The sequence below is a fragment of the Festucalex cinctus genome, chromosome 12 (assembly GCF_051991245.1).
Source record: "Festucalex cinctus isolate MCC-2025b chromosome 12, RoL_Fcin_1.0, whole genome shotgun sequence".
In the NCBI taxonomy this organism is placed as follows: domain Eukaryota; kingdom Metazoa; phylum Chordata; class Actinopteri; order Syngnathiformes; family Syngnathidae; genus Festucalex; species Festucalex cinctus.
The window spans coordinates 12,863,204-12,887,463 of NC_135422.1; the positions used below are offsets into that span (position 1 = coordinate 12,863,204).

The 24,260-nt window shown below is 40.1% G+C and overlaps 1 protein-coding gene across 1 annotated transcript in view; it reads left to right on the top strand.

Annotated features, from left to right (window-relative positions):
* Positions 1–1,268: 1,268 nt before the first annotated feature.
* LOC144031517 (tyrosine-protein kinase fyna-like) overlaps positions 1,269–24,260 on the top strand; it is a 28,034-nt gene continuing 5,042 nt past the window's right edge. Inside the window, exons 1-10 of the mRNA XM_077538766.1 lie at positions 1,269–1,702; positions 10,748–11,025; positions 16,599–16,695; positions 17,040–17,138; positions 17,303–17,406; positions 18,619–18,768; positions 18,857–19,021; positions 21,285–21,464; positions 22,916–22,992; positions 23,295–23,448. Coding sequence (XP_077394892.1) covers positions 10,758–11,025; positions 16,599–16,695; positions 17,040–17,138; positions 17,303–17,406; positions 18,619–18,768; positions 18,857–19,021; positions 21,285–21,464; positions 22,916–22,992; positions 23,295–23,448 — 1,294 coding nt within the window. The 5' untranslated portion in view covers positions 1,269–1,702; positions 10,748–10,757. The remainder of the gene's footprint in view (positions 1,703–10,747; positions 11,026–16,598; positions 16,696–17,039; positions 17,139–17,302; positions 17,407–18,618; positions 18,769–18,856; positions 19,022–21,284; positions 21,465–22,915; positions 22,993–23,294; positions 23,449–24,260) is intronic.

The window sequence follows — 24,260 nt, forward strand, 5'->3', positions numbered from 1 at the left end:
ATTTGTAGTTAGGAAATCTTTTTCTTATCAGGCGCCATTTCATTTTTTCTAAAGTCCTACACTAATGATAAACGTATGACATATGCCCACCACTTGCTTCTTCTTGCATAATAGCATCTTATCTGCTTGTTGCAGCTGGAGCTTCCCAGTGACCCATATCTAATGAGTTCACGCTGCTGCCTGACCCAGCTAGCCCGCAGCACTCGGACACCACCGGCAGCACCCACCATCACTACGTGACCCACATCTCCATGGTAACAAGTCCAAAATGGCACCCGGCACATCGAGAGCTCGCAGAGGAGTGAGAGTGAGTTCACGCAGATAAACGGTGTAGGATTAGTGTGACTTTTCTGCACCCGCCCTGCCGCTCCACTCTGCAGGCGAACTAGGCCACACTTCATTGTTGTCCTATCGTGATGACATGCAAAGCTGCCATTTTCACGCCGCGCTGGCGCTGCCATGTGAATATGTAAACTCTGAGCGGTTGGGGGGGGGGGGGCAAAGCCAGTCGAGATTGGGATGTTTGACGCCCAGACTGCTGATTCACATCTACATGAATTCTGCCTGTGTGCATGCAAGATGAGTCTTAGGCACGCTACTACCTAAAAAAAAAAAAAAAAAAAAAGTCAAACCCAAAATCATGGTTTTTCAGCCAGACAGTCTATGCACATCTATCAACCTTTTTCAACAATTATAAAGGTGTTGAATTAAAACAAAAAAATATATAGGCTGTGTTCAAAATCACTCCATATCAACTCTATCAACAATACTTAGAGGAGTTAAAGTCTACACACCCCTGTTCAAATGCCAGGTTTTTGTGATGCAGAACACTTATTTTCCATTATTTTCCAATTTGTCATTCAAAACTTGCTGAATTTGTTGATAATTTTACCGGCATTTGAAAAAGGGTTTGTCAACGTGTCAAATCTATTTCTGTTACTTCCATGAATGGATCGCAGAATTGAATTGCTGACGATTTAAAAGAATTCATATTATCCACATCCTTTACTGTACACCCAAGACATTGGCTAATTAAAAAAAAAAAAAAAAAAAAAAAAAAAAAAAAAAAAAAACATTTGCCCTGGATTTGGTCACCCCAAACCAGGGCAAAGTTGGGGAGGGGGAATGAAGATGGGAGGGGTCTGCTTCCCGTTGTAGCCTTTAATTAGCCGAATTAACTGTCAGTCAAAACTTCCACCCTCAAGCACGGCCTACTTTTTTAAAAGTAACTGCTCATCACATGATGTCTTTTCAGCGCTGAAACATTGTACTACTCGAGCCCATTTTCGTTGAATGTTTTGTCCAAGTTTTGAATAGGAATTAAATGTATTTTTAAATCGACATTGCCAACTTATAACCACGAAATGCGAGCTGTGTTGACCAACTAGTTTTTTTTACTTTGAAGTGAGAAAACCGGATGAGGCTTTCGATATTACAACCATCTTGACGCCGTCTCCCCGCTTTCGTCACGGGCGTATGTACGCACGGCAGCTACAGGAGCTCCCGAATCGGCACGGACGGGAACCGCTATTCACTCTCCGAGTTTTTCTGTCTCTCGTTTCCTCCCGTTACACTACTTCCTCTAGGAGAAGAGAGCGGAAAATCATACTGAGCTAGCCGAATAGTCACCGGGTGGAAACTCCGATGGATTAGTTTTAAATCCCCCCCCTCCCCACACCAACACCATCCCACCTCCTCTCCGGTAAGCACGTTTCGTTATTTTCCTACTCACGAGTTGCATTTCAATTGCTTGCACCGCCGTCGATTGTTTCTTTTTTAGATGGAAGGCACAGAGCGCAGAATGTGGCCTAATACATTTATAATATATTCGTGCGTGGTGATGATGTTTTTGCCGTGGGATTCAGTGGATGGGGGAGCTCTTGTGTTGCAGCAGCTGGGATGGATGCACTGCAGTCAGAGCCGCGCTGACCGCACAAACAGCTCACAACAAGGCCCCCGTAGACCAGCCTCCTGTTGATTTAGATGCAAATAATTGCCCCCGATGGCCAAATCAAAGCTTCCCCCTAATCGGTTTATGTGTGTCAGGTGTTTGCAAGGGCAACCCGTCCATCTTAAACTGGAATCAAAACACTGATCATTTTCATGATGATGAGGGGGGGATAACTCGCTAGCCGGAGCGACCTGTATGCAGTCATAAACATAGCAGAGGTGGAAAAAGTACACACTCATTCACTGATTAAAATACTTTATGCAAGTGGAAAAAAAAATACAGTCTCGAAGTCAAAAGTAATTTTATTCAGTCTGTCTGTGCATCAATTTTGGATCACTTTGGATGGTCAGTAAGCTCAAGCCTGACTGTGGTAGAGGCGGGGTACATGCTGAGCTGGTCATCAGCCAATTACAGATTTGTACTGTCAATATTAATAACCGTGTTCCTTTCACATAATACAACACGCTATTCGCATATTTTATTTTTGAAACCTGCCCTGTTTTTCACAGACATTCTCACCTATTCACTTGTACTAAAGCCAAAGCCCTGTCCAATGAAAAAGTAGTGCGTTGCTTAATTGGTTTCTGACACTTGGTAGCTGTACAAAAAGCAGTATAGCATAAATGGCTCTCTTTGTACATCTCCTTTAGCACACAGTGTAACTTAGCGCATCTTCCTCACAGCTGAGAGGTTCTAGGTTCAAGTATCAACCGTCCTGTGTGGAGTTTGCATGTTCTCCCCATGTTTGTGTGAGTTCCCATAATACCAAAAACATGCATGTTGGGTAGCTTGAAAATTAAATTGATGGTGTGAAAGAGAATGTAAATGGGTTTTTTTTGTGTCCTGTGATTGGATTGTCTGGCAATCAGTTCAGGGTGTACATCACCTCTCGTCCATATTCACCTGGAAGAGGCTTCAGTTCACCCTAATGAGGACAAGTGCTCTAGAAAAGAAACAGATGGATGGATGGATGGATGGATTATCACCAAACTCACAGAAAGGTGCACTTTAATGCAAACATGATGCAGTGAGTATGGACATCATAGCTCGAAGTGAGCATATGAGCAGTGCTTGTTTGTCGGACTTGTTATTAAAGTCATAATGGTTTTGTTTGTTGCTTTGTCTTTGTTTTTTTTGTTTTTTTGTTTTTGTTTTGTTTTGTTTTTTTGTCCGTCGCCGTCGTGGATGAAGTTTTGTGGAAAAATGCCTCTAAAGTTAAAGCTGAGTTGGAAATGCATGTGGTGCACTCTGTTTCGCTTCAAGACAGGGCTAATCAACAATCAATTGCACACAATTGACGGAATTCTGAACCATTTAGTTTAGTTGATTACCATGCCCATCATGATCATGCAACGTCTATGTGTGACCCACTTGTACTTTCCGTAAGTCTTAATTCTTCTGCCACATAATCATTGCCCGAAGCGCAGCGCATCATTATTTCCAATGTATTGCTAAAAGAACCATTGCCCTCGAACACTGGCAGAAGATGTGGAAATATATTTGAATCCCCCATCGAGGGCTAACACTGACTTTTGTGATGAAAGTTAGTGCGTGTGGGTGTGTGTGTGTGTGTTGGGGGGGATCTCCCTTTTCTTTCCACCAATTATTTTCTATCACAAGCTGTTTTACTTTTTATAACTTCACTAATATTACACAGTAAATAGTGTTATTTGTGGTTTACTAAATTTGCATAGTGTGCGTTTGTTTTTGTGCCTATTCAGTAATGCTCGAAGATGCTACGAGATGGCTATGGATAAATAGGAAAGTAGTAATTGGTTCCAAGCAAAAATGTTGAAGTGATAATTCTCGACTGAGAGACAAGTTCTGATTCTGCCAGTGTGGAGGGAGGGCGGTAGGGAAGGAAGTTTAGCCTGGGTTGTTACTGGACTTTACGTAGTTATTTTCTGCATGTGTATGCTACATGCGCATTCATTCAAAATCAAATCTGTAAGTCATTTAATCGTAAGGTTATGTTGGAAGAAGCGTTTGGAATAGTTGTAAAGAGTTTTGCGATCATATTTTGTTATTTACAATTAAAAATATATTTTTAGGGAGGGGGTCCCAATTTCTATCTTTTTCTCTCTTACCAACCATGATTCGTGAATCATATTAAATGTTTAAAGTGTGCATAATGTTACAAAGGCTATGACTTAGACTTTTTTTGTTATTAAGTACAATTCAGTTGTACTCAACTTACTTTACAACAATTTAGCAGATCAATTATTCAACAAAGAGGCTTCAAGTTGTTTATTTCCAAACACAGTTGAAAATTTCAGCCAAACTAAGCATAAAACAAAGAGTTAAATCTTGTGTATTTAAAGCAACCGCATGGCTTAGCTTTTCAGTCTGATAGCTTAATGCTAATGCTAAATAGCATCAATTTTATTTAATTTTTTTAAATAAAGCATAATATTAGGAAGTTTTTAAAAAGTATTATATTATGAAGTATTTTTCCTCATTAAAATACATTACATATTAAATATTTATTTAGCCTACTAAACTACGGTACATTGTATTTTAATGTTGGTAGTATTTGACGAATCTATTTATTTATTTATTTTAGGTGGTACTTGTATATAAAGTTTGAGTAAAGCTGCTTTCCTGTATATTATAGGTTAACAGTTTTAGGGATTTTTTTTTAGTTTGTTTGTTTTTTTAGATAACAGGACCTTTGAGGTTTTTGCTTTTAGGATTAAATGCTCTTTCTAGGCTTTAAATGAAAACATAGGTTTCATATTGACTTTGTTAAGAAGGACTGTTGGACTCGATTCCATTCCACTTTGTGCGAGGCTCAGCTGTGAATTTCTTTTTTTATATATCTATAACCAGCTCTTTTCAGAAGGATCACTTTGGAACAGCAACACTGCCCGGCATTGTCCGGCTAATCTTGTAGCCTGGTGAAATGTAGCCATTGTCTTCTTGTTAATACACTGAATGAAGTCGCTTGTCTGACACAAGCAAATATTGTAACTATTCGGTCGGGCGGTGCCGCCATAATGGGGGAGATTGTGGAGTCCGGTGAACACGCGGTCTGAGAAGTGACAAGTCACATTTTGATTTTGCATTGCGCAGCTGAATAAGGTCGCGTGTGACGTCATTGGAAGCGGTGTGGGAGGTGTGACCCCAGTCACGTGAGCGTAAACGGACCCCTGCGTGATTGCAAAATGACATATGATGACGCAGTTTTATAAAGACCACAATACAGCACTGATTTGGTGTGGGGGTTTTTTGTTTCTAAAAGCTCCAATGAAGAGAAAACAATACAGTACTGAAAGATTGCGGAAGACGTACATCAATTGAGCTAATTTCAGAGAGAGTACTGTTCAATATTGTTATATAGTTCAATATTGAGGGAAACGTGCTCTTAAAGCCCTAGAAAACGTCATAATTCCCACCGCTACCACACAAAATGTCAGAAGACCTTTGTTTTAGATCTTTATGTTGTTGGCTTTGTGACACTATGGATTGTTACACAATATGTCAGAATATCAAACGAGACCTCAGTTCAGAGTTCGCACGCTTACGAACTCATAGTATCCAGAAAAGTCACACAGAGCTCAATAGTTCAAACCACCACCACATAAAACATAATGCTAGATTTGCTTTGGCTTTTTATGTTCTTTTTTATGTCAAACGCACAAATACAAAATGAGTATATGTGCAAGTGGCGAAAGTAGGTCAAAACTTACATCCATAGCCTGATAAACAGGCGATGTTCTTGATGTCACTCACTAGGCCACACCCCTTAAAGGTACAGGCGCAAAGTTGTTGTTAATCCATCGCGTCCCAACGTACAGTATATTTTTTTGCTCTTTATGAAGCCAATTTATTGCTTTGTATTGTATTAAATTAGGTTTTATTATGTTTTTGAATGAAAAAAAGGTTTGTTTTTAAATGGCGTATTGGAAAATTGTGGTTTGTTTAATTTACCATTTCGTGGATTACATCAATAGTTTCTATGACTGCTGCAACACTTGATTAGAAAAATGTCTTAATTTACAACAGTACAATAGAAAGACGAGAATCCTTTTAAACATGAAACATACACTTGAGACCTCTGCCAGGGCCATTGGAAGAAAAACTTTTTGATGTTGTGGCAGTGTTAAACAGATTTGTCTCAGTGGCCTCTTCCAGTGAGCTGAATGACAAGCCTGCAGACAGTTCGACATCAACGACATCATAAAACGCTGATTGATGCATTGTGCATTACGCCAACAGCAGCCGTGCAAAAGTAATGAGATTAGCAGTGCAATTTTACATTATTCCATGCTATTAGCAAAATTGCTCTGTGTTGTTTCACTGTATGTTGCACAGGATTAGACACACTGTGTGACCCTGACATGACTCGCCTTTTTATTTACTATTGATCTCACAGCTTTACTATAAATGGACTTGTATCTCGTTACGGCTCCCAACACTGTGCGTGTATGTGTGCTCATGCCTAAATTAAGGCATTTGTTTCAGTGAATTAATTTCCAGTTTCCAATGATAAACTACTGTCCATTGAGGACCTGCATCCAATATTACAGCACATTTTATTACTTTTTTAAAGCTCATCATTATCACCAAAATTATAAGCATATTTTCCCCATGTCACGTGTCAGCAATATTCAGTCATTATGGCATACTCATTTTTACGTCTACTAAATTCCTACAGGGGAAAAAAAAATAATCTTGGAGCAGCTTTGATACACGCTGGAAACCTGTCTTGACCTCAAATAAAGTTCAAGAATTTAGACTCTAGTAAAGTGGTAAAGGTGTTTAGGTCCTGAATGTCACATGCCCCCCAAAAATCAGAAATCTTGTATTTCATCCATCCATTTTCTTGACTGCTTATTCCTCACAAGGGTCGCGGGGGGTGCCTGGAGCCTATCTCAGCTGGCTTTGGGCAGTAGGTGGGGGACACCCTGGACTGGTTGCCAGCCAATCTCAGAATGTTTGTATTATTTATGTATATATTATTTACGTAAATGTCTGTATTTACATTGCATGAACCAGCAGTCCCCAATCCCCGGCCTGCTCAATTAAACTACGGCACCAAAAAAAACAAAAAAAACAAAAAACATTTTATTGATTATCAGAGTCTGAAAGAAGTTGTTTTTGTTGTTGTTGTTGCTTGTGCCGCTGTAGAAATGTCAACCCATTCATCTCGCACAACACTGTAAAAAAGTAAGCAAAAAAGTAATTTGTCTAGTACAAGAAAAAAAAAGCTCCAGTATTGTGCCCGCCTCGGTCTTTAGAGTGAAAATCCTCCCACTCATGTGGGCTGTGAGCCACTATAGAGGTTCGACCCTGGCCCCTTGTCACAAGAGCCTGGGATCGTCTGCAGCGTCGAATAGCGTGACGTGTGTTCTTGCGGGCTTGTTGTGGTCGTGCGAGACTCGAGCCCTGCAGCTACAATGCTATCATCTGTTTTTTGTTTTTTTTAGGGTGGGGAGGGGGTTGTGGTTGTGTTTCTCTGCCACACTCACCGACAAAACGTCATCAGGGCTTTCATCTTGACATGTTTATATTTGCATGGTGGCTTCATGTGTGTAACTGAGACAGTAGTTTGAATATGAGCGCTCCCGAGAGATAAATTGTCAGTTGCGACTTTTGATGATATTAACAAGTGGAAATGTGCTAAATCGGCCTGTTGCTGTCAAAGTCGCTCCCAGTCACATGCCCACACAGACACAATTCATATGCAAATGTTTACAAAGTGAACGCGGGGCCAAATTACCAAGACAGTGTGTGTGTGTGTACAGTGTACATGAGTACAAACGGGATGAGATAAATAGAATGGGGGTCGGCTATATTAATGCTCTGGTGGGCGCCGGCCTTTATTTTATTTTATTCCAAGAACATTTTTGTTATTGAAATGTGCAAATGCAGTAAATGGGTCTCTAAGGACTTGATATTAAGGGCTCAGCTTTGTGTGTTAAATAAAATCAATGTAGCCTAATAGAAAACAATATTTAAAATGCTGCCTTTTAATCTCAAGTGACAATCATATGTTAATGTGAGAAATTCTGAACACGGCTGCTTTTGTCAAATAGTTGGACTCAAAATTACAGTTGCAGAAGACGTAAAACAAAGTCGCTTGCTCACAAAAAGTTTGTGGCTAGCGCAATAGGCTAGCATAGCAGCCTGCCTTTATTCAGCTCCTTGTCAAACATCACAGACAGGTGGACTTAAATGCGTGACACCAGCCACAGAAGATGTAAATCAAAGTCTTTTCTTCGCAAAATGCTGCTTCCCGTCTAATGTCCCAAACAGATGGACTCGGATGCACGACACCAGTGACATGAGATCTAAATCGATACCTTACAAAAAGTTGGTCAGTACCGGCTGTGTTTGAGTATCTGATCAAGTCAGTGGGAAGGGGAACAAAAAGCAGTATGACGACGATCAGGATACAGGCAAAAACAATGGACAGATGCATTTGGATGCTCAACTAGGGAATTGGCCAAAATGTATACCTAGCAGTGACAACAACTTTGTTGGTCCACATAAAAAGAGCAATAATGCTCGATTAGAAAATTCTCAGTAAATTTTAATTGAAAATTACTTTTGTCATTTTGAAGTTATTTCAGTGACATTTGTGATTTATTTATTTTTTCGTTCACAGAGGAACACCAAAAAATATGTGCTCGTGTAAATGTTGGTTTATCATTTAAGTCACAATAAATGCTGTAAATGTTCTCCTTTCTCTATGCTCTCTCATCACATTGGAAATTTGGAAGCATTCATTTGTGTTGTTTAAGCCCATCTAAATTGTAGTTTAGAATTCTGCGATGCATTGTGAAGTGTGGCCAGCTTTGTCCATTCCCTTGTGCAGTCCCCAAGAGTGTACATGGAGCCAGGCCGAGGAGGCGTTTTGGGCTGTTTTTGCTTGTAAATGTTAAACAGGGCTGAAGGAATTCAGTCACACACATTGTGTTGCTTTTGGCTTATAACTGGCATGTCGGGACTTCAGTGTCATAAAGGACATCCGCGTTACTGTACTAGAAACTATTCATCCATTTTCTCTATGAATGAGTACAACATTGAGAATTTGAAGCGCTTCCTCACGAGATATCGATGTGATTATTAGTGAGCACATCTTGACACCGGAGACTTTATCATGTGTCAACAAAGGAGTCTTAAGCAAAGGATTGTTCATGTTGGCGTCTCTCCATCCTCAGCAACTGTAAACAATTAGCCATTACTCAGTTCAACCGGCTGCTAATGTTGATGAAAGACAAACAAACTGTCTTGCTATCTGTGACGTATTGAGAGGATGGAAAGCGGACTATCCACAAGTTTATCAGTTTCTTTAAGGAGGGTGTGACTCTTTCTTTTAACTGGCCAAAATGCAAATGGTTCACGCATGCACCTGTTCTGAATATTTTGTATACTCAAGCTAGCTAAGCTAGGCAATTCATACCAGGCTTGAGTCACCTGAAGTCTGATTCTAGTGGTTAATAACATAAGGTGCATTCCACCAGGCAATTCATACTAGGCCTGGCCACAGTTGACATACGGTTTTATTTTTGTAGGCAGGCGCTCTGCGTTAAAAAAAAAAAAAAAAAAAAATAATAAAAAAATGTGGCTTCTTAATTTTGTGCCGGGGCAAGTCTAGTTTGCTGTGTTTGGGAATTTGACAGACCGTGCTGCAACCTTGATGGGTATATTCTGGTGTACTGAGGGTGTTTTCTATTACTTGCCCCCGGCGCACCAGACAATGTAATGATCGAAAGAAGGCAACACTTTAGACGAGGTGAAACTAGGTCTAAGTTGTGGCGCAGGTGGTATAATGTGATTTTGGTGGTCCGATTTGTGTGACTAGTGCCAGTTTGACAATCTTGGTGTAGTCACTGTAAAGAGTAGCCATTATCCAGCTCATGTATGAGTTTAACTGGGTCTTCAAGGAGGGTATGGCTCTTTTTTTAATCAACAGCAAAAAAAATTGCCTCGCTGATGTTAGCGACAAATATGAGAGGTTGTAAGTTTTTCTGGTGATCTGACGTGTGAGCAATGGGTGTGTGTGTGGCTGCAAGTGAAAGGAAAACAAAAGTAGATGGCACGCCAAACTTGTAAATGTGATGGCCGGGTGTAAAGTCTTCCAATGAGTGCGGCTGTGCTGCTAGAAAAATAAAGTACAGCTTGTAAAAGGACTTTAATGGCATGGTCAGATTGGATTTTCTCACATCATACAATGATAGGTGGGACACGTTGCGAGTTGGTCACGATTTCTAAGTCAATACAAGTCAGTTTCTTTTGGTTTCGATAAGTGTATTTTGCCAGATTTACTCCTTTGACACTGTCCTATTTAGACAGGGCTTTGGCAGCCTATTCTGGCATCTTAGGATGTTTTGGAAAGAGCGCAAATTACGTGAGTAGGTTAGTTTTTCAGGGAATAGGTTTCACTTTAAAAAATGCAAGTAGGTGAACTGCAAGTACTCGAGGGATGACTTGTGATAATTGCCATTTTGCACAATACAAAAAAAACAATAACAGAAGATAAGACAAAGTCGGCTCATTTGCAGAAATTCCTTGTTGGTGCATGAAGCACCGATGATTCAGTAAAGCTCCACCACATTATGTCCTACTGTATAATTAGTTGTGCAGCTTAAAGTATGGTGTTTAATTTCAGCCTAATTGAAAGATTGTACCGACGACTAGCTCTGAGCCTCCGAGGAAGCCGCTGAAATAATGGAACATTGAATCATAATTTCCCCACTGGCGTTGGCAGCTATTCTTTCTAAACCCCCACACAACCACCATCAACTCCCTTCCCACTCATTCCTAATTCCGTGTGCGTCTCCTCCTCAGAACCTAGAGAATGGGCTGCGTCCAATGTAAGGATAAAGACGCAGCAAAACTCACCGACGAGCGCGACGCCGGCCTCTCGCACCACCCAGGCTACCGCTATGGCGCCGACCCCACGCCGCAACACTACCCCCCCAACTTCGGGGTCACCACCATCCCCAATTACAACAACTTCCACGGCGGAGGAGGTGGCGGCGGTGGCGCTACGCAGGGGGTCACCGTCTTCGGAGGAGTGCACACGTCCTCGCAGTCTGGCACGCTGCGCTCCCGAGGAGGAACAGGTGAGATTTTATCTGGGGAAAAAAAAAAAAAAAAGACAGCCAGCAGGGCTTTGACAGCTGTTTTAATTTAGCTTCATCTTTGATGATTGTATGTCCTCTGTGTTATTGCCGTAATTAAAAATGCTTGTGAAAATGTGTTGAGGCTCTGCTTGGATGCCCTGAAAGATGTTCTGATAATAGAGGAGGTTGGTGATAAAGCCTAGAAACCATTCAACCATATATTTTGGAGAAACTATGCACATGGTGTTATGGTCATTGTAAATATCCAATTTGTTTTGGGCCACAAATGAGTAGGGATAAACGGATAATTATCCATGCCGATGTTTGACAGTTTGACAAATATCAGCATTGAAATATCGGCATCTGCCTTTTTACGATTCTGAAGGCCGATAAAACTTGTATCTCACTGAGCGGTGAATGCTTGCGAACGTAGCAAATTTTGGGCTTTCATCAGGATTTTTAAGATGTTGACAGTTTTTACCTGTCGCGAAGACATTTCGAACATATTCAAACATTTTTTCACTCTTTTGAAACCTTTCACCAACCCTGATGAAAACTCCCAATTAGCGATGTTACATTTGAACTTTTCCTTTATGGATTTATTTAAATTTCCACTTTATAAAAGATGATGCTGACACCAGGAACTCCCTACACTTTATATGTTTAAAAATTAAAAAAATTAAATAAATATATATATATATTGCTTAGTTTTTAATTAAATCTAGTTTAACAGATGCAATCGGCTTGAAATACTGGTTATCGGTCCTGAAAAAAACATATTGGTCTATGATGGAGAAATGAGTCACATTTACTATGAAACCTTATGGATTTTTTTTTTTTTTTTTAAATCAATAAGTAATCTGGACGTGCTAGCAAATTTCTGCTGGGCCAGGGTGCAATATACGTTGATCAGGCGGTTTACTCCAGTTCGGCCATGAATTCCTCGTGGCCTGCAGATGAATTTCGAAATCGGCAAATATAAAGCTTCCGTCACACTTGAATCATACCATACCAGACAAAGCCCTCCTCCGATTACTGTTGCTGTCATAAAGTTAGCATCAGTCAGCAGAACAGCATTTGCTAAATCTGGCTTGTTAAGTATAAAATACCGTATTCTCTACTTGTTGATATTTGATCAAATGTAAAATGATGACTGGTGGAGTGAATGGTAAACTATTTTAGATTGATGCACTAATAAATGTAGCGGAAGTAAACAAACAATCCGCAAGCATTTTTATGAGTTTAAATAAACGACCCTCTGCAGTTGAGTAACTAAACTCTGCTGGTCCCTATGTGAGAAATACATCGCTGAGCTCAACTTTTATGTGCAGAAAATGCTTTAAAATCAGTATGAAAGTGTTTGTGCTTTTACATAAAGCCATAAAAGCCAAACCGTAAAGTATGTGCCAAGTGCAAGAGTCAAATCCAAGTCAAGAGTGTCATCTGCATAAACCAAAATGGTGGCCTCTGTTTACTATTTATACCTGCTTCCAACCACTTCCTAAAGACCAGAAGAAGTCTCGCTGCCAGTGGAGTGTCAAGCAAAAATGTTGACTTTACTAAATCGAACGAAAATGCCATGTGTCAGCAAGTCCTACTTATAGCGGCACATTGTAAACCGCTTTAACCTTTTCAGTGCCGCCTCGCAGAAACTGCCCCACTTTTCAGGATTGCGAATGAGGCCTCCGAAACATTTTGTTTTGCCATTACCCGCTACTCCTAATAGATTGTTCGAGCCAGCGCAAGATGGATGTCCACTTGCTGCGAGTTAATGGAAAACAGCGTGACCCAAATGATCAGTGGAGCTCCGTGAAGCTCATCTGAGGACCAGAAACGCGGTACAGCGTGCGTTTCGTGGGCTTACTTGTAAACTGGTGCATAAATTAACACCAGTTCTGGCTTTGATGTCAACGCACTGCCTTTTTAGTAGCGTCAGCATCATGTACACGAATACGAACTCACCACGGGAGGGCCGCATTCGTCAAATGATCAACAAGAAGTTCGGAACGTGCAAAGAGGGCCTTGGTTTTGATCAGAAACAACACGTCAGCATTTGTGTTTGCTCATAGGCGATGATATGAAGAATCAAATAAATAAATCCAACACATTTGTAGGATACTGTAAATGCTCTGTGGGCCGACTAAAGAGAGGATTGGGCCATATATGGTCCATAGGCCATTAGATTTGTTACAGCACGCTATATATTTGTAAGCAAACTTTTTCGAGGATGGCAGACAAAACAATAAAGAAACGGAACATTTTTTTTTTCTTTGCAAAAATTATGAGTGAGTCTTGTCAAGATGAAGCTGTGCATTCCTGAACTTGTCTCTGTCCCCTCAACCCAACCGGCCGAGACATACGGTCGCCCACAGCGCCTGGGTTCTAGTCGAGGTTTCTTCCTTAGAGGGAGTTTTCTTTTCCAGCTGTCACCAAGTATTTGCTCATCTGGAGTTCTTGCCTTGATTTAAGGCGATAGCAAAAATCACTTGGATTTGCAGTAGATTTTCATTGAGTTGTGTTTTTTTGTTTTGTTTTGTTTTGTTTTGTTTTGTTTTGTTTTGTTTTGTTTTGTTTTTAGGTGCAACAATTAAGCAATTCAGTGACCACCAATAGATAATCAAATGATTGACAACTGTTTTAGTAATTGATTAATTATTAAAGACTTTAACTTAAAATTGTCCATATAGTTCTAGATGAAAGCAGATTGAGTCTTTGTATTTAATCAAAATAAAACTTTTGTAAATATCTGATCTTACTTTAGAAAACAATGATGATCATCTTTTCCTATTTTCGGATGTTGTGGACCAAAACCAGTATTTGAATCATAGTTAATTTTTCTTTGTACATTTTCTGCAGTTTAAAAAGTTAATGACCTGTTTTTGAAAAATGGGACAGATTTTTATTTTATTTTATTTTTTTGTCCGATTCATCAGTTAATCAAAATAAAAAATAAAAAAATTAAAAAAATTCAACAGATAAATCGACTATTTTATCAAATATTAGTTGCATCCCTAGGGAACTTATTATTTTTTCTTTCAAACACAAACATTTGTATGTGCAACTGATGCTTGCTTCACATTTTCAGTGCTTTGCTGACATATATAGCCAATTAGAATCCTTTTATGGGGGTCAGTTATTTGCTGATTTTTGTTGTTTGTAGCAGAGCTTTATCCCTTTCCCCCACAAATAGGAAACATTCACTATACACTTTGTTGGATTAACATTACCATTATATTACAATTAAAGGTGCATTGTGCCGTTTAAAAAGGTAATGTTGAAGGTTTTTCTACATCATACATGCTCCACCAATGCCCAGATGAGTACAAAGAGCCCTGATTGTTTTACTCTGATTGCATTGATCAGCTTTTATCTTCCCTTTATAGTAGAGTGTGCAGACCCCCACACACTCCACAGTTTCTTTGGTGAGGGAAGGTGCGGAGTTTTTCTTACCTCATTTGAAGTCATGTCTTCGTTTGTCAACTGTGGCTGTCACTTTAAGATCATGCACGTACTCGCACCCGCACAATGAACGAGCCTAACCCCGGGTTTTCACCGGTTGCGGTTGCGGTGCGGTCCGGCGACGCAAGCAATTAGATTCCATTCATTCGAATGGTGCAGTTTACACCGCTTGCGGGTGCGTTGCGTGTCGACTGCGGAAGGCCTGCGGCGTGCCGCAAGCCTTCCGCAAGGATAGACCTATTTTCTATTTTTGCCGGACGCCGCAGCGGTAGGCCTCCGGCAAATGGCAAGCTAGCACAAAACACATCGAGCGGGACAGGAAGACCGAGGCAGTTTCAAAATAAATTTCCGTTTACCTTTCAGAATAAAACACTCGCCAGCTCCTATTTCTCAAGTTTTTCAGCAAAACGTGACGTGGGCGTCGCCGGGCCATGTGCTCATTCACGGTTTAGACACCAGCGAACATGGACGAGGAGAGGTTTATATTGGAGGTGGAAAACCACAAAATAATATATGACACGGCACATCCTTTTTATAAGGACTGTAATGTATTGTGAGTTTGATGTTCGCGATTGCTTGTTGTGCCCGTCTCGCTTGCCGTACTGAGCGGCAGCCGGACGCGGAAGACAGAAATAAAGAGTGGACCCGCACTGACCCGACTCTCGTTATTAATATACTTTACAAGGACAACCAAAAAAAGGATGCTGCATGGAATCTCATAGCAGAAGAAGAAGAAAAGGTTAAATCAAAAGAAGTCCACCTCTCGTTGTGAAATGCCACATGATCGCGCGCGCCCGGTCCCGCGAGACACGTTGGGAAGTGGGCGGCGACGGAGCTGCCGGACCGCAGCTGTGCGGAGCCGGTGTGGATTGACAAAAAAATTGACCCGTCCGGAGCACGCAGTCAAGACGCACCGCACCGCAACCGCACCGCAACCGCATCCAGTGAAAACCCGGGGTGACACAGATGCTGCAGTTGCACTTTGGGTCAGAGGTGGCAGTTGTGAGCAAAAAAGTGACAAACTGCACAATGATCCTTTAAAGGGATACTAAACTTATTTAGCCCATTCTAGCAATAAAAACTTAATATTTTGTCTATAATTAATTTGATACGTTCATTATTTTTGACGTACAATTAGTACCTTTAAAAACACATTTTGTAACTTGCTGTCGACAAGTGAAAATGAAATCACAAGGGCTCAGGTAACCAATCACAGCTAACCTGTTTTCTAGGTTTGGTCATGTGACATTGACAAGTTGAGCTGTGATTGGTTGCCTGAGCCCTTGTGATGTCATTTTCAGTCGACAGCAAGTTGCAAAATGTGTTTTTAAAGGTACTAATTAAAAAATACAATTGAATACATGAAAAATAATGAAAATATCAAATTCATAATAGGCAAAATATTAATGTTTGACTGCCAAAAATGGCTAAATAAGTAAAGTATCTCTTTAAGGTTGATTGAAGGTGTAGTTTAAATCTAAATTAACGACAATAAAATAAAAAATGAAAAAAACTGCAGCAAAAGGAATGTGAACCATTGAACTCACAAATGATTTCCTACTCTTTAGGGGAAAAAGTCACTATAGCGCCGCCTACTGGTGGGGCACTGTCCTTAAACCAAAAACCTCCACTGCTTCTGCTATTCACCTTGAGCGATGGCAATTGCAACCAGATGACACTCAGTAGTTCATACGAGACCTGCTGATTCAATTATGAAAACATAATGCATCCATAGCGCAGGATGAAAGGAAACAATAATAGTAAAGATCAGAAGCCGTGTGTAGTTTGTGAAATAAAGCAGCAAATGAGATGAAAAAGGAAAAAAAAAAGTGCGGGCGGCATTGACATTTCAAACAAGTGCCGCATATGTTCAGCATATGGACTGACCCAATAACGAAAACCACAAGAAAAAGCCTAACATGCTAACGCCAGACTTATCACGAACCCTGCGGAGGTGGCAGCAAACCAAACCCCTGACCACCCTTCTCTTCCTCCCCCAATAATTCCATTCACGCGCCAAAAACGAATCAACATTGACTCGAACCTGACACACAAGATGGCGCAAGTCCATCTGCAAATCAGTCCCTTAGCCTGTGGCTTGGTTCTGCTTGCAGGGGTGACGCTGTTCGTGGCGCTGTACGACTACGAAGCCCGGACCGACGATGACCTCAGCTTCAGGAAAGGGGAGAGGTTCCAGATCCTCAACAGCACGTAAGCTTGAAAACATCTGTGTGACAGCAATTGGAGGGCGGATCCCCCCCATCGCATCATCAATCTGGAAGTCGCATTGCAAAGGAATCACTAAAAAATGTATTTGGGGGTGGGGTGTAGGCCACCAAATGCTATGGATCAGCATTTTGGTGGGGCATGGAGGACAATTTAAGCACACGCATTTGTAAAAAAAAGAAGAAGAAAAAAAAAAAAGAGTTGGTCAGAACGAAACACCGTCCGTGTGTACGGCTTTGTAAGGAATGTGTAGTGTTTATATTGATTGTCAGTAGACCAGCACAGGTCCAATGCGCCCCTCACTTCCTGTCTGTCGCCGTTCCCTGCAGTGAGGGTGACTGGTGGGAGGCCCGCTCCCTTACCACAGGTGGAACTGGTTACATTCCCAGTAATTACGTCGCTCCGGTGGACTCCATCCAAGCCGAGGAGTGAGTAGAACTTTTTATTTTTTTATTTCCTCCCCGCTTTTATATATGTCGCTCGCAGAGTCTGTTATTAATATTTCAGGCTTCATCTCACAGCATGTGCAGTAAGAAATGAAAAGATGATAGTTTAAGCGGCATGACGCTTTACAGTAACTTTATTTCTGCAGCTGGTATTTTGGCAAACTGGGCCGGAAGGATGCGGAGCGACAGCTCTTGTCCAATAGCAACGCTCGAGGCACCTTTCTCATCCGGGAGAGCGAAACAACCAAAGGTACACACGTCACTTTTTTTGCTGGAAACATTTGCATCAGAAACATCGTGTGAGACCCCAGAGTACATGTGTATGTACATATATGTATATATACAATATGAGTATACAGTGTTTCCTCGTTTATCATGGGTGTTACGTTCTAAAAACTACCCGCAATAATGGAAATCTGCGTTATTTAGGAAAAAAAAAAATCCCATTAATTATATGGATTTTTTTCATTTATTATGTTTTTTGATTTTGGTATGATTTTTACTTTATTATAAATGGTATTTCTTATTATATATGTTCTTTTTTCATTTACATTCATTTTTTCCATTAAAAGTATTTTTTTTATTTACTTTACAGCACAATATATATTTATTTTCATTTATTGTTTTTTTTGTTGTTGTTGTTGTTTTTTGTTTTGGTGTGATTTTTAGTTTATTATGAATGCTTTTTCATTCATCATTTCTGCTTTTTTCATTTACAGTAATTCTTTCTTCCATTAAAAGTATGTGTTCTTAATGTACAGTAAAATGTACAATAAGTTTTCATACTCTGTGATTGGCTGGCAACCAGTTTAGGGTGCGCCCACCTTCTGCCTGAAGCCAGCTGGGATAGACTCCAGCACCCCCACAACCCTTGTGAGGAGCAAGCGGTTAAGAAAATGGATGAATGGATGGATGGAAGTTTTCATACTCTTGTGAACATAAAAGTGGAAAAAATGTTAGATAGAAATATGGCTGCATGTTTTAGTCTCTGATACAATAATTTAATAATAAATCATAAAATTTAGTTAAAATTAAAAAGATGTACTGTACTGTACTGTACTGTAAAAAAACGATTGGATTGATTTGTGTTGAGGTAATTTTTCTGCCACTAGATGGCATAATTGCGTTTTTAAGTAACGTGAAATTCTACACATTTTTAAAATTATAAAATACAACTTGACCCCAGTCTCCACAAATATATAAATTATTATTAAATTTATTCCTGTTTAATTTTGATGTGGATGTGTCTGCTGCGTTGCAAATGTAATTTCCCTCAGTACACGCTTTCCAAGTAAGGGCGGCCATTAATCGTTCATTAAAAAAAATTAGTGGCGTTAAAGGGACTTTAAATTAACTCAAAATTAACGCACTAATTTTGACACCCCGAGTATATTATCTCCTAGGGGACAATGATGGAAGTTGCACCACACTTTAAGAAATACCCATCTACTCTCGGTTCCAGGTGCTTACTCGCTCTCCATCCAAGACTGGGACGACATCAAGGGAGACCACGTCAAACACTACAAGATTCGCAAACTGGACAGCGGCGGTTACTACATCACCACCAGAGCCCAGTTCGAGACGCTCCAGCAACTCGTGCACCATTACTCCGGTGAGCTTTCGCTACGGGTTTACATTTGGCCGGGCGCCGCATTACTGTACAGCTTCGTAGATGCGCGTCTCCTTCATGTCTCGGGCAGCGAGGGCGGCAGGGCTGTGCTGCCGGCTGATCGTGCCCTGCCACAAGGGCATGCCCCGTCTGACCGACCTGTCCGTCAAAACCAAAGACGTGTGGGAAATCCCGCGGGAGTCGCTGCAGCTCATCAAGCGCCTTGGCAATGGGCAGTTCGGGGAGGTCTGGATGGGTGAGTATCGTTGACACGTTTAAACAGCGGCAACCTTAGAACACAAAATTTGCTAAACTAATATAAAAATAGATAAATAAATAAATAAATACTATTTATGGGTAGAGTGGTATTAATTTAATAATTATTTTTAAATGTTATTTAAAATAATAATCACAATTTATTAAATGCAGTTAGACAAAGTGACTTGAAAATGAAATAAAATTTAAATAAATACTTAAATGCAATTCCTTTCAACTGTACTGCAAAATATTGGAAGTTTGAGACAGTGCAATTCTACACCACTGCAAATTTGACCATTTATTTCATTTTATTTTATTTTATTTTATTTTATTTTATTACAATCTGTATTTAGTGCAGTTCTACTCCACTGCAAATTTAACCCCAATTTTTATGATTACTTAATATATTTACTTATATTGTATATTAGCAAATATAGATTTTTTTTTTTTTCATTTCAAGATTTTTTTTGTAAAATATTTTGTGCTGTTTCATTGTTATCGCTATTTTGTTTAATTATTATTACTTTATTTTCATTATTATTCCACACTTTCAGTTGTAAAACAAAGGAATATGATTAGGATCAGTGAAGAAAAAAAAAAGGTTAGCAAGATTTTCACCTTTATCTCAGAATTCTGACTTTAAAGTCTTTAAAGTCAGAATTTTAACTTTGTTCTCGCAATTTAAATTTTTGGCATTAAAGTGAAAATTCTGACTTTAAAGTCAGAATTAAAAAAAAAGTGAGAATTTTCACTTTAACGTCAGAATTCTGAGAATAAAGTCAAATATCTGACTTTAAATTCTGACTTTAAAGTCAGAATTATTAAGTCAGAATTCTGAGAATAAAGTCAACAGTCTGACTTCAATAGCGAAAATTAGATTTGTGACTTTAAAATGAGAATAATTATTCAAATTCCGACTTTAAAGTCAAAATTCTCACTTTAAAGTCAGAATTCTAAATTTGATGCCTCTCCCCCGTCATATAGTATGTCAAAAACTTTTTTTTACCATGATGTTGTCCCAGGTGTTGAGATGGTACATCCCAAGTTTGAAGTCAATCGGGTTAACCGTGTAGGGGAAGGGGGCAAAAGTATGACCCCTGTAAATGTGCAAAAATTGGCCAAAATTGGACATTCAAATACTCATACCTCACTTCCTGTCCATTTTAGGGTACACCTATCAAAGAGGTTTTTGTTCATCTGGATGTGCTACAGGTGCCACACTATTTCCGTAGCCGTAGGACAATCGTAGCGGGACAGGGATCCGTTAAACCTATGTAGGTGGCGCTACAGAGCCATTTTTCTGTTATCATGTATGACAAACTTTAAAATATCAAATTTTTTGCCAGGCCCGATCTGCGTGTAAAGTTTGGTGAGTTTTCGTTCATGTTTAGTGTCTGAAAAATGTGATGGTTTGCGGAAAATAAGTCAGAATTCTAATTTTCACTATTAACTCATTCACTCCCAGCGATTTTCACAGAAACAGTCCCGTTCGCTCCCGGCTGTTTTACTGGATTTGGACTGATTTTGCAAGGCCCACAAAATATTGTGTTCTATTGCTATAAAAGCATGGAACCTATAAAAAGAAAGACTAAAGTCTCTTCTTTCATCAGGAAAAAAAAGTGTTTCTATCTGTTTCTGTTTTGCAGCAATTAGCATTAGAAGAGAGCTCAGTTTCATCAGTTTTCACAAATCTATTCAAAATTGTAAGTAATTTAGCTTTTTTCTATATGGCCCTGGTTAATCTCCTTTGCTCTGCTGCCACCTATTGGCCGTTTGTGTAATAACTACCATTTCTGCAACCGTTCTTTGCAGTTGAGAGGCTGCATCAAAGCCTTCTGTATGCTTTAGCATAAAAAAAAAAAAAAAAAAAAAAAAAAAAAAAAAACGTATAAATACGTCTTTGGGACACTTAAAACATTTTAAAAAACGTATTTACACGTTATTGGGAGCAAATGAGTTAAAGTCAGACTGTTGACTTTATTCCCAGAATTCTCACTTTCAAGTCAGAATTCGGAGAATATAATCAATATTGGCCCGAATCCTCTACAGCAAAACAGCAAACTTGGTTAAAAACAATACACTCATCAAAGCTGAGCGTTGTCAACTAAAAGCATTTTGATTCCTTTTATTAAATAAAATAATCCTCATATATGAACAAAATGTTCACAACATAACATAACATTAGGCCTACAGGAGGATGTCTAACGTCTCCCTGCGCGTACGTAAAATAATCTGTGGCTGAGACGATTGTGATTTTACAGGCACGTGGAACGGCACCACCAAGGTGGCGGTGAAGACCCTGAAGCCGGGCACCATGTCGCCCGAGTCCTTCCTGGAGGAGGCTCAGATCATGAAGAAGCTGCGGCACGATAAGCTGGTGCAACTGTACGCCGTGGTTTCCGAGGAGCCCATCTACATCGTCACCGAGTACATGAATAAAGGTACGGGCGGATGCCATCAATATTACGTCTCCGTGTGTACATAATTCATGGGCGCATATGAACCGCACAGTGGGTATCCTCCACGTATCGAACGGCGCCGAGGCCAACTCTGACTAGAGCGCTGACAGCAGGCGGGCTTCCCGTGCTTCCTCAGTCGCCACAGCAAATAAATAACTCAGCCAATAAAGTGTAACTTCAGTGGCACGAGTCCCAGCACTGATCTCACCTCACTTGTTTTTTTTGTTTTTTTTATTCTCGCTTTCTCTTCTGTTGTTTTGGGTCAAAACGAACGCAAGTCGGACTTGATTTTACGGCAGCTTTCATCCGGCTCAATCCTGCTCGCAGGATGATTAAAAAAAAAAAAAAAAAGGAGAAATACATTGTACAAGAAATTAAACACCATTTCAGAGCAGCTTTTTGCAAGTGGAGCAAGTGGGTGTGTGAAAGGCAGCCAAAAACTGACTGAATTTCACGGGACTATACACATACCAGTCGCATGCATTGTGACTCCTCCTACATGGCACGGCTCAGCCAATAAAATTGTTTATTCAAAGCAGGTGATTGCAGGTAAAGCAAGTGGTTGTGGGCAAGGCAGGCAAGCGGTGAGAAGAGAAATTCAAGGGAAATAGACACAACCAGTCACGCACGTTGTAAACTGCTACCGAGTGACATAACTTAACCGATGAAATTGTATTTTCACAGCAGTTGTTTGCAAGTGGAGTGAGTGGGTGTTTGTGAGGCAGGAAAGCGGTGAGAAGAGAAGTCAAGGAAATGACGCAGAGCTTTGTATCGCCTTCCACTTTACGACTCAGCCAATCAAATTGTTAATTTAGAGCAGAGTTGCATCACGTGAAACGAATTACAGTATATGGCGGTGGGTTGATGTATTTCTTTGACTTCTGTACTCACCGCTCGCCCACCTTGCACACACCTACTTGCTTCACTCGCAAAAAGGAGCTCTGAATGATCTATTTGATTAGCTGAAGGTGTGTCATATTAGGGACTGAAAAGACGTGATTGGTTTGTGTGTTTATCCACTCTTTGTGCTGTAACCGCTTGCCCACCTCATACATACCCACTCACTCCACTCACATAATTTTTTTTTAATTTAGCCATTGATTGGCCAAGTCGTGATGTGTGGGAGGAGTAACAATGTGACAGGTTTGTGTTTGTGCACTTATTTCCTTGACTTGTCTCCTCACCGCTTGCCCGCCTCACACACGCCCACTCACTGCACTTGCAGAAAAGTGCTCTGATATTAAAACAGGATTTGCCGATTGGAGAGAGTTGCAGCGTACATGATGAGAGGTCGATGTATAGCTATCACTTTTATCCTCACCTCTTGCCTGACTTGCACACACCCTCTTGCACCACTTGCAAAAAAAACAAAGTCTGTTGATTGACAATTTGACATAACAGATACAAATAATGTCACGTTTTCTATGTTTCAGGGAGTTTGCTCGACTTCCTCAAAGATGGAGAAGGGCGAGGCCTGAAACTTCCGAATCTGGTGGACATGGCGGCTCAGGTGTGACATCATCGCTAAGATTTTTTTGAGGTTCTTCAAACTGTTTGCCAAAACAAGACGCACAAAAATGCTTCTGTCACAATTTGAAAAACTGCTTGTTTAAGCGGGGCAACAAAAGGACCATAAAACTGATTGATTCTCAAAGTGAAATAATGGATAAGAACATTTTGTAATTCATAAAACCCACTTCCAACGAAATGAGTGTGGCTTGTGCGTGTGAGTTTGTGAATGCTTCCAGCTTTTCATCCTTTAAAAACCATCCCGTGATAAGATGAAAGAAAATAACAGAGTCAACTTCCCAGGTGGCAGCTGGCATGGCGTACATCGAGAGGATGAACTACATCCACAGAGACCTGCGCTCTGCCAACATCCTGGTCGGAGACAGTCTGGTCTGTAAGATTGCAGACTTCGGTCTGGCCAGGCTTATTGAGGACAACGAGTACACGGCGAGACAAGGTAGATTATTACGCTGATGAAAATGGATTCATTCCTCACTGCAAATCTTCTCAAAAGGAAGTGGTTGTCAGAGGAGATGTGTTGCGGTTTCAACGTCTGTCTTTGCAGTTTTCGTATTTTTCACAAACGAGCTAGTAATTTGTCGCGGTCTGGGAAGCACATGCGCACGTGGTCGCCGCATGGCAGCGCCACAAAACGATGCAAAAGCACGTCTGTGGCTGCGACATGCAAAGAAATTGGACGTGTGCTTTTCATTGGTGGCAGATGGACGTGCATTGTGCTGAGTGCACAAACGTGCCACCTCAAAAAATGCTCTCCAAGTAGCACCATAATGACTAACATTACATTTTTGGGCTCCTTAACATCCACAATAAATATATATAAGAATTACAATCGGCCGATATATTTGTTTATTTGTTCATTTTTTATTTAATTTTTTTTTTTTTAAGGGCTGGGTATCATTTCTAATTTCCTCAATCGATACGATTTCGATTCACAAGATTTCAGTTCGATTAAATTTAGATTTTTTTTTTCCTGATTCGATTCCATTCACTTCAGTTCACTTCGATATTGACTAATTAATTATGAAACATCAATTCTTCTTAGATATCAAGGACATGATACAAACTCTGCAAAAATTAAATTCCAAATTAAATTTGGCAAAGGTTAATTTAGTTTATTATTGAAAGTAGCATGTCATAATAACTTAAGCGTTACACAAACATTGACATCCGCAAGGATTAGATGAAAATATTTTCATAATTCTAATTCAATAATTGTGAATATACAGGGCTGTCTCAGAAAATTAGAAT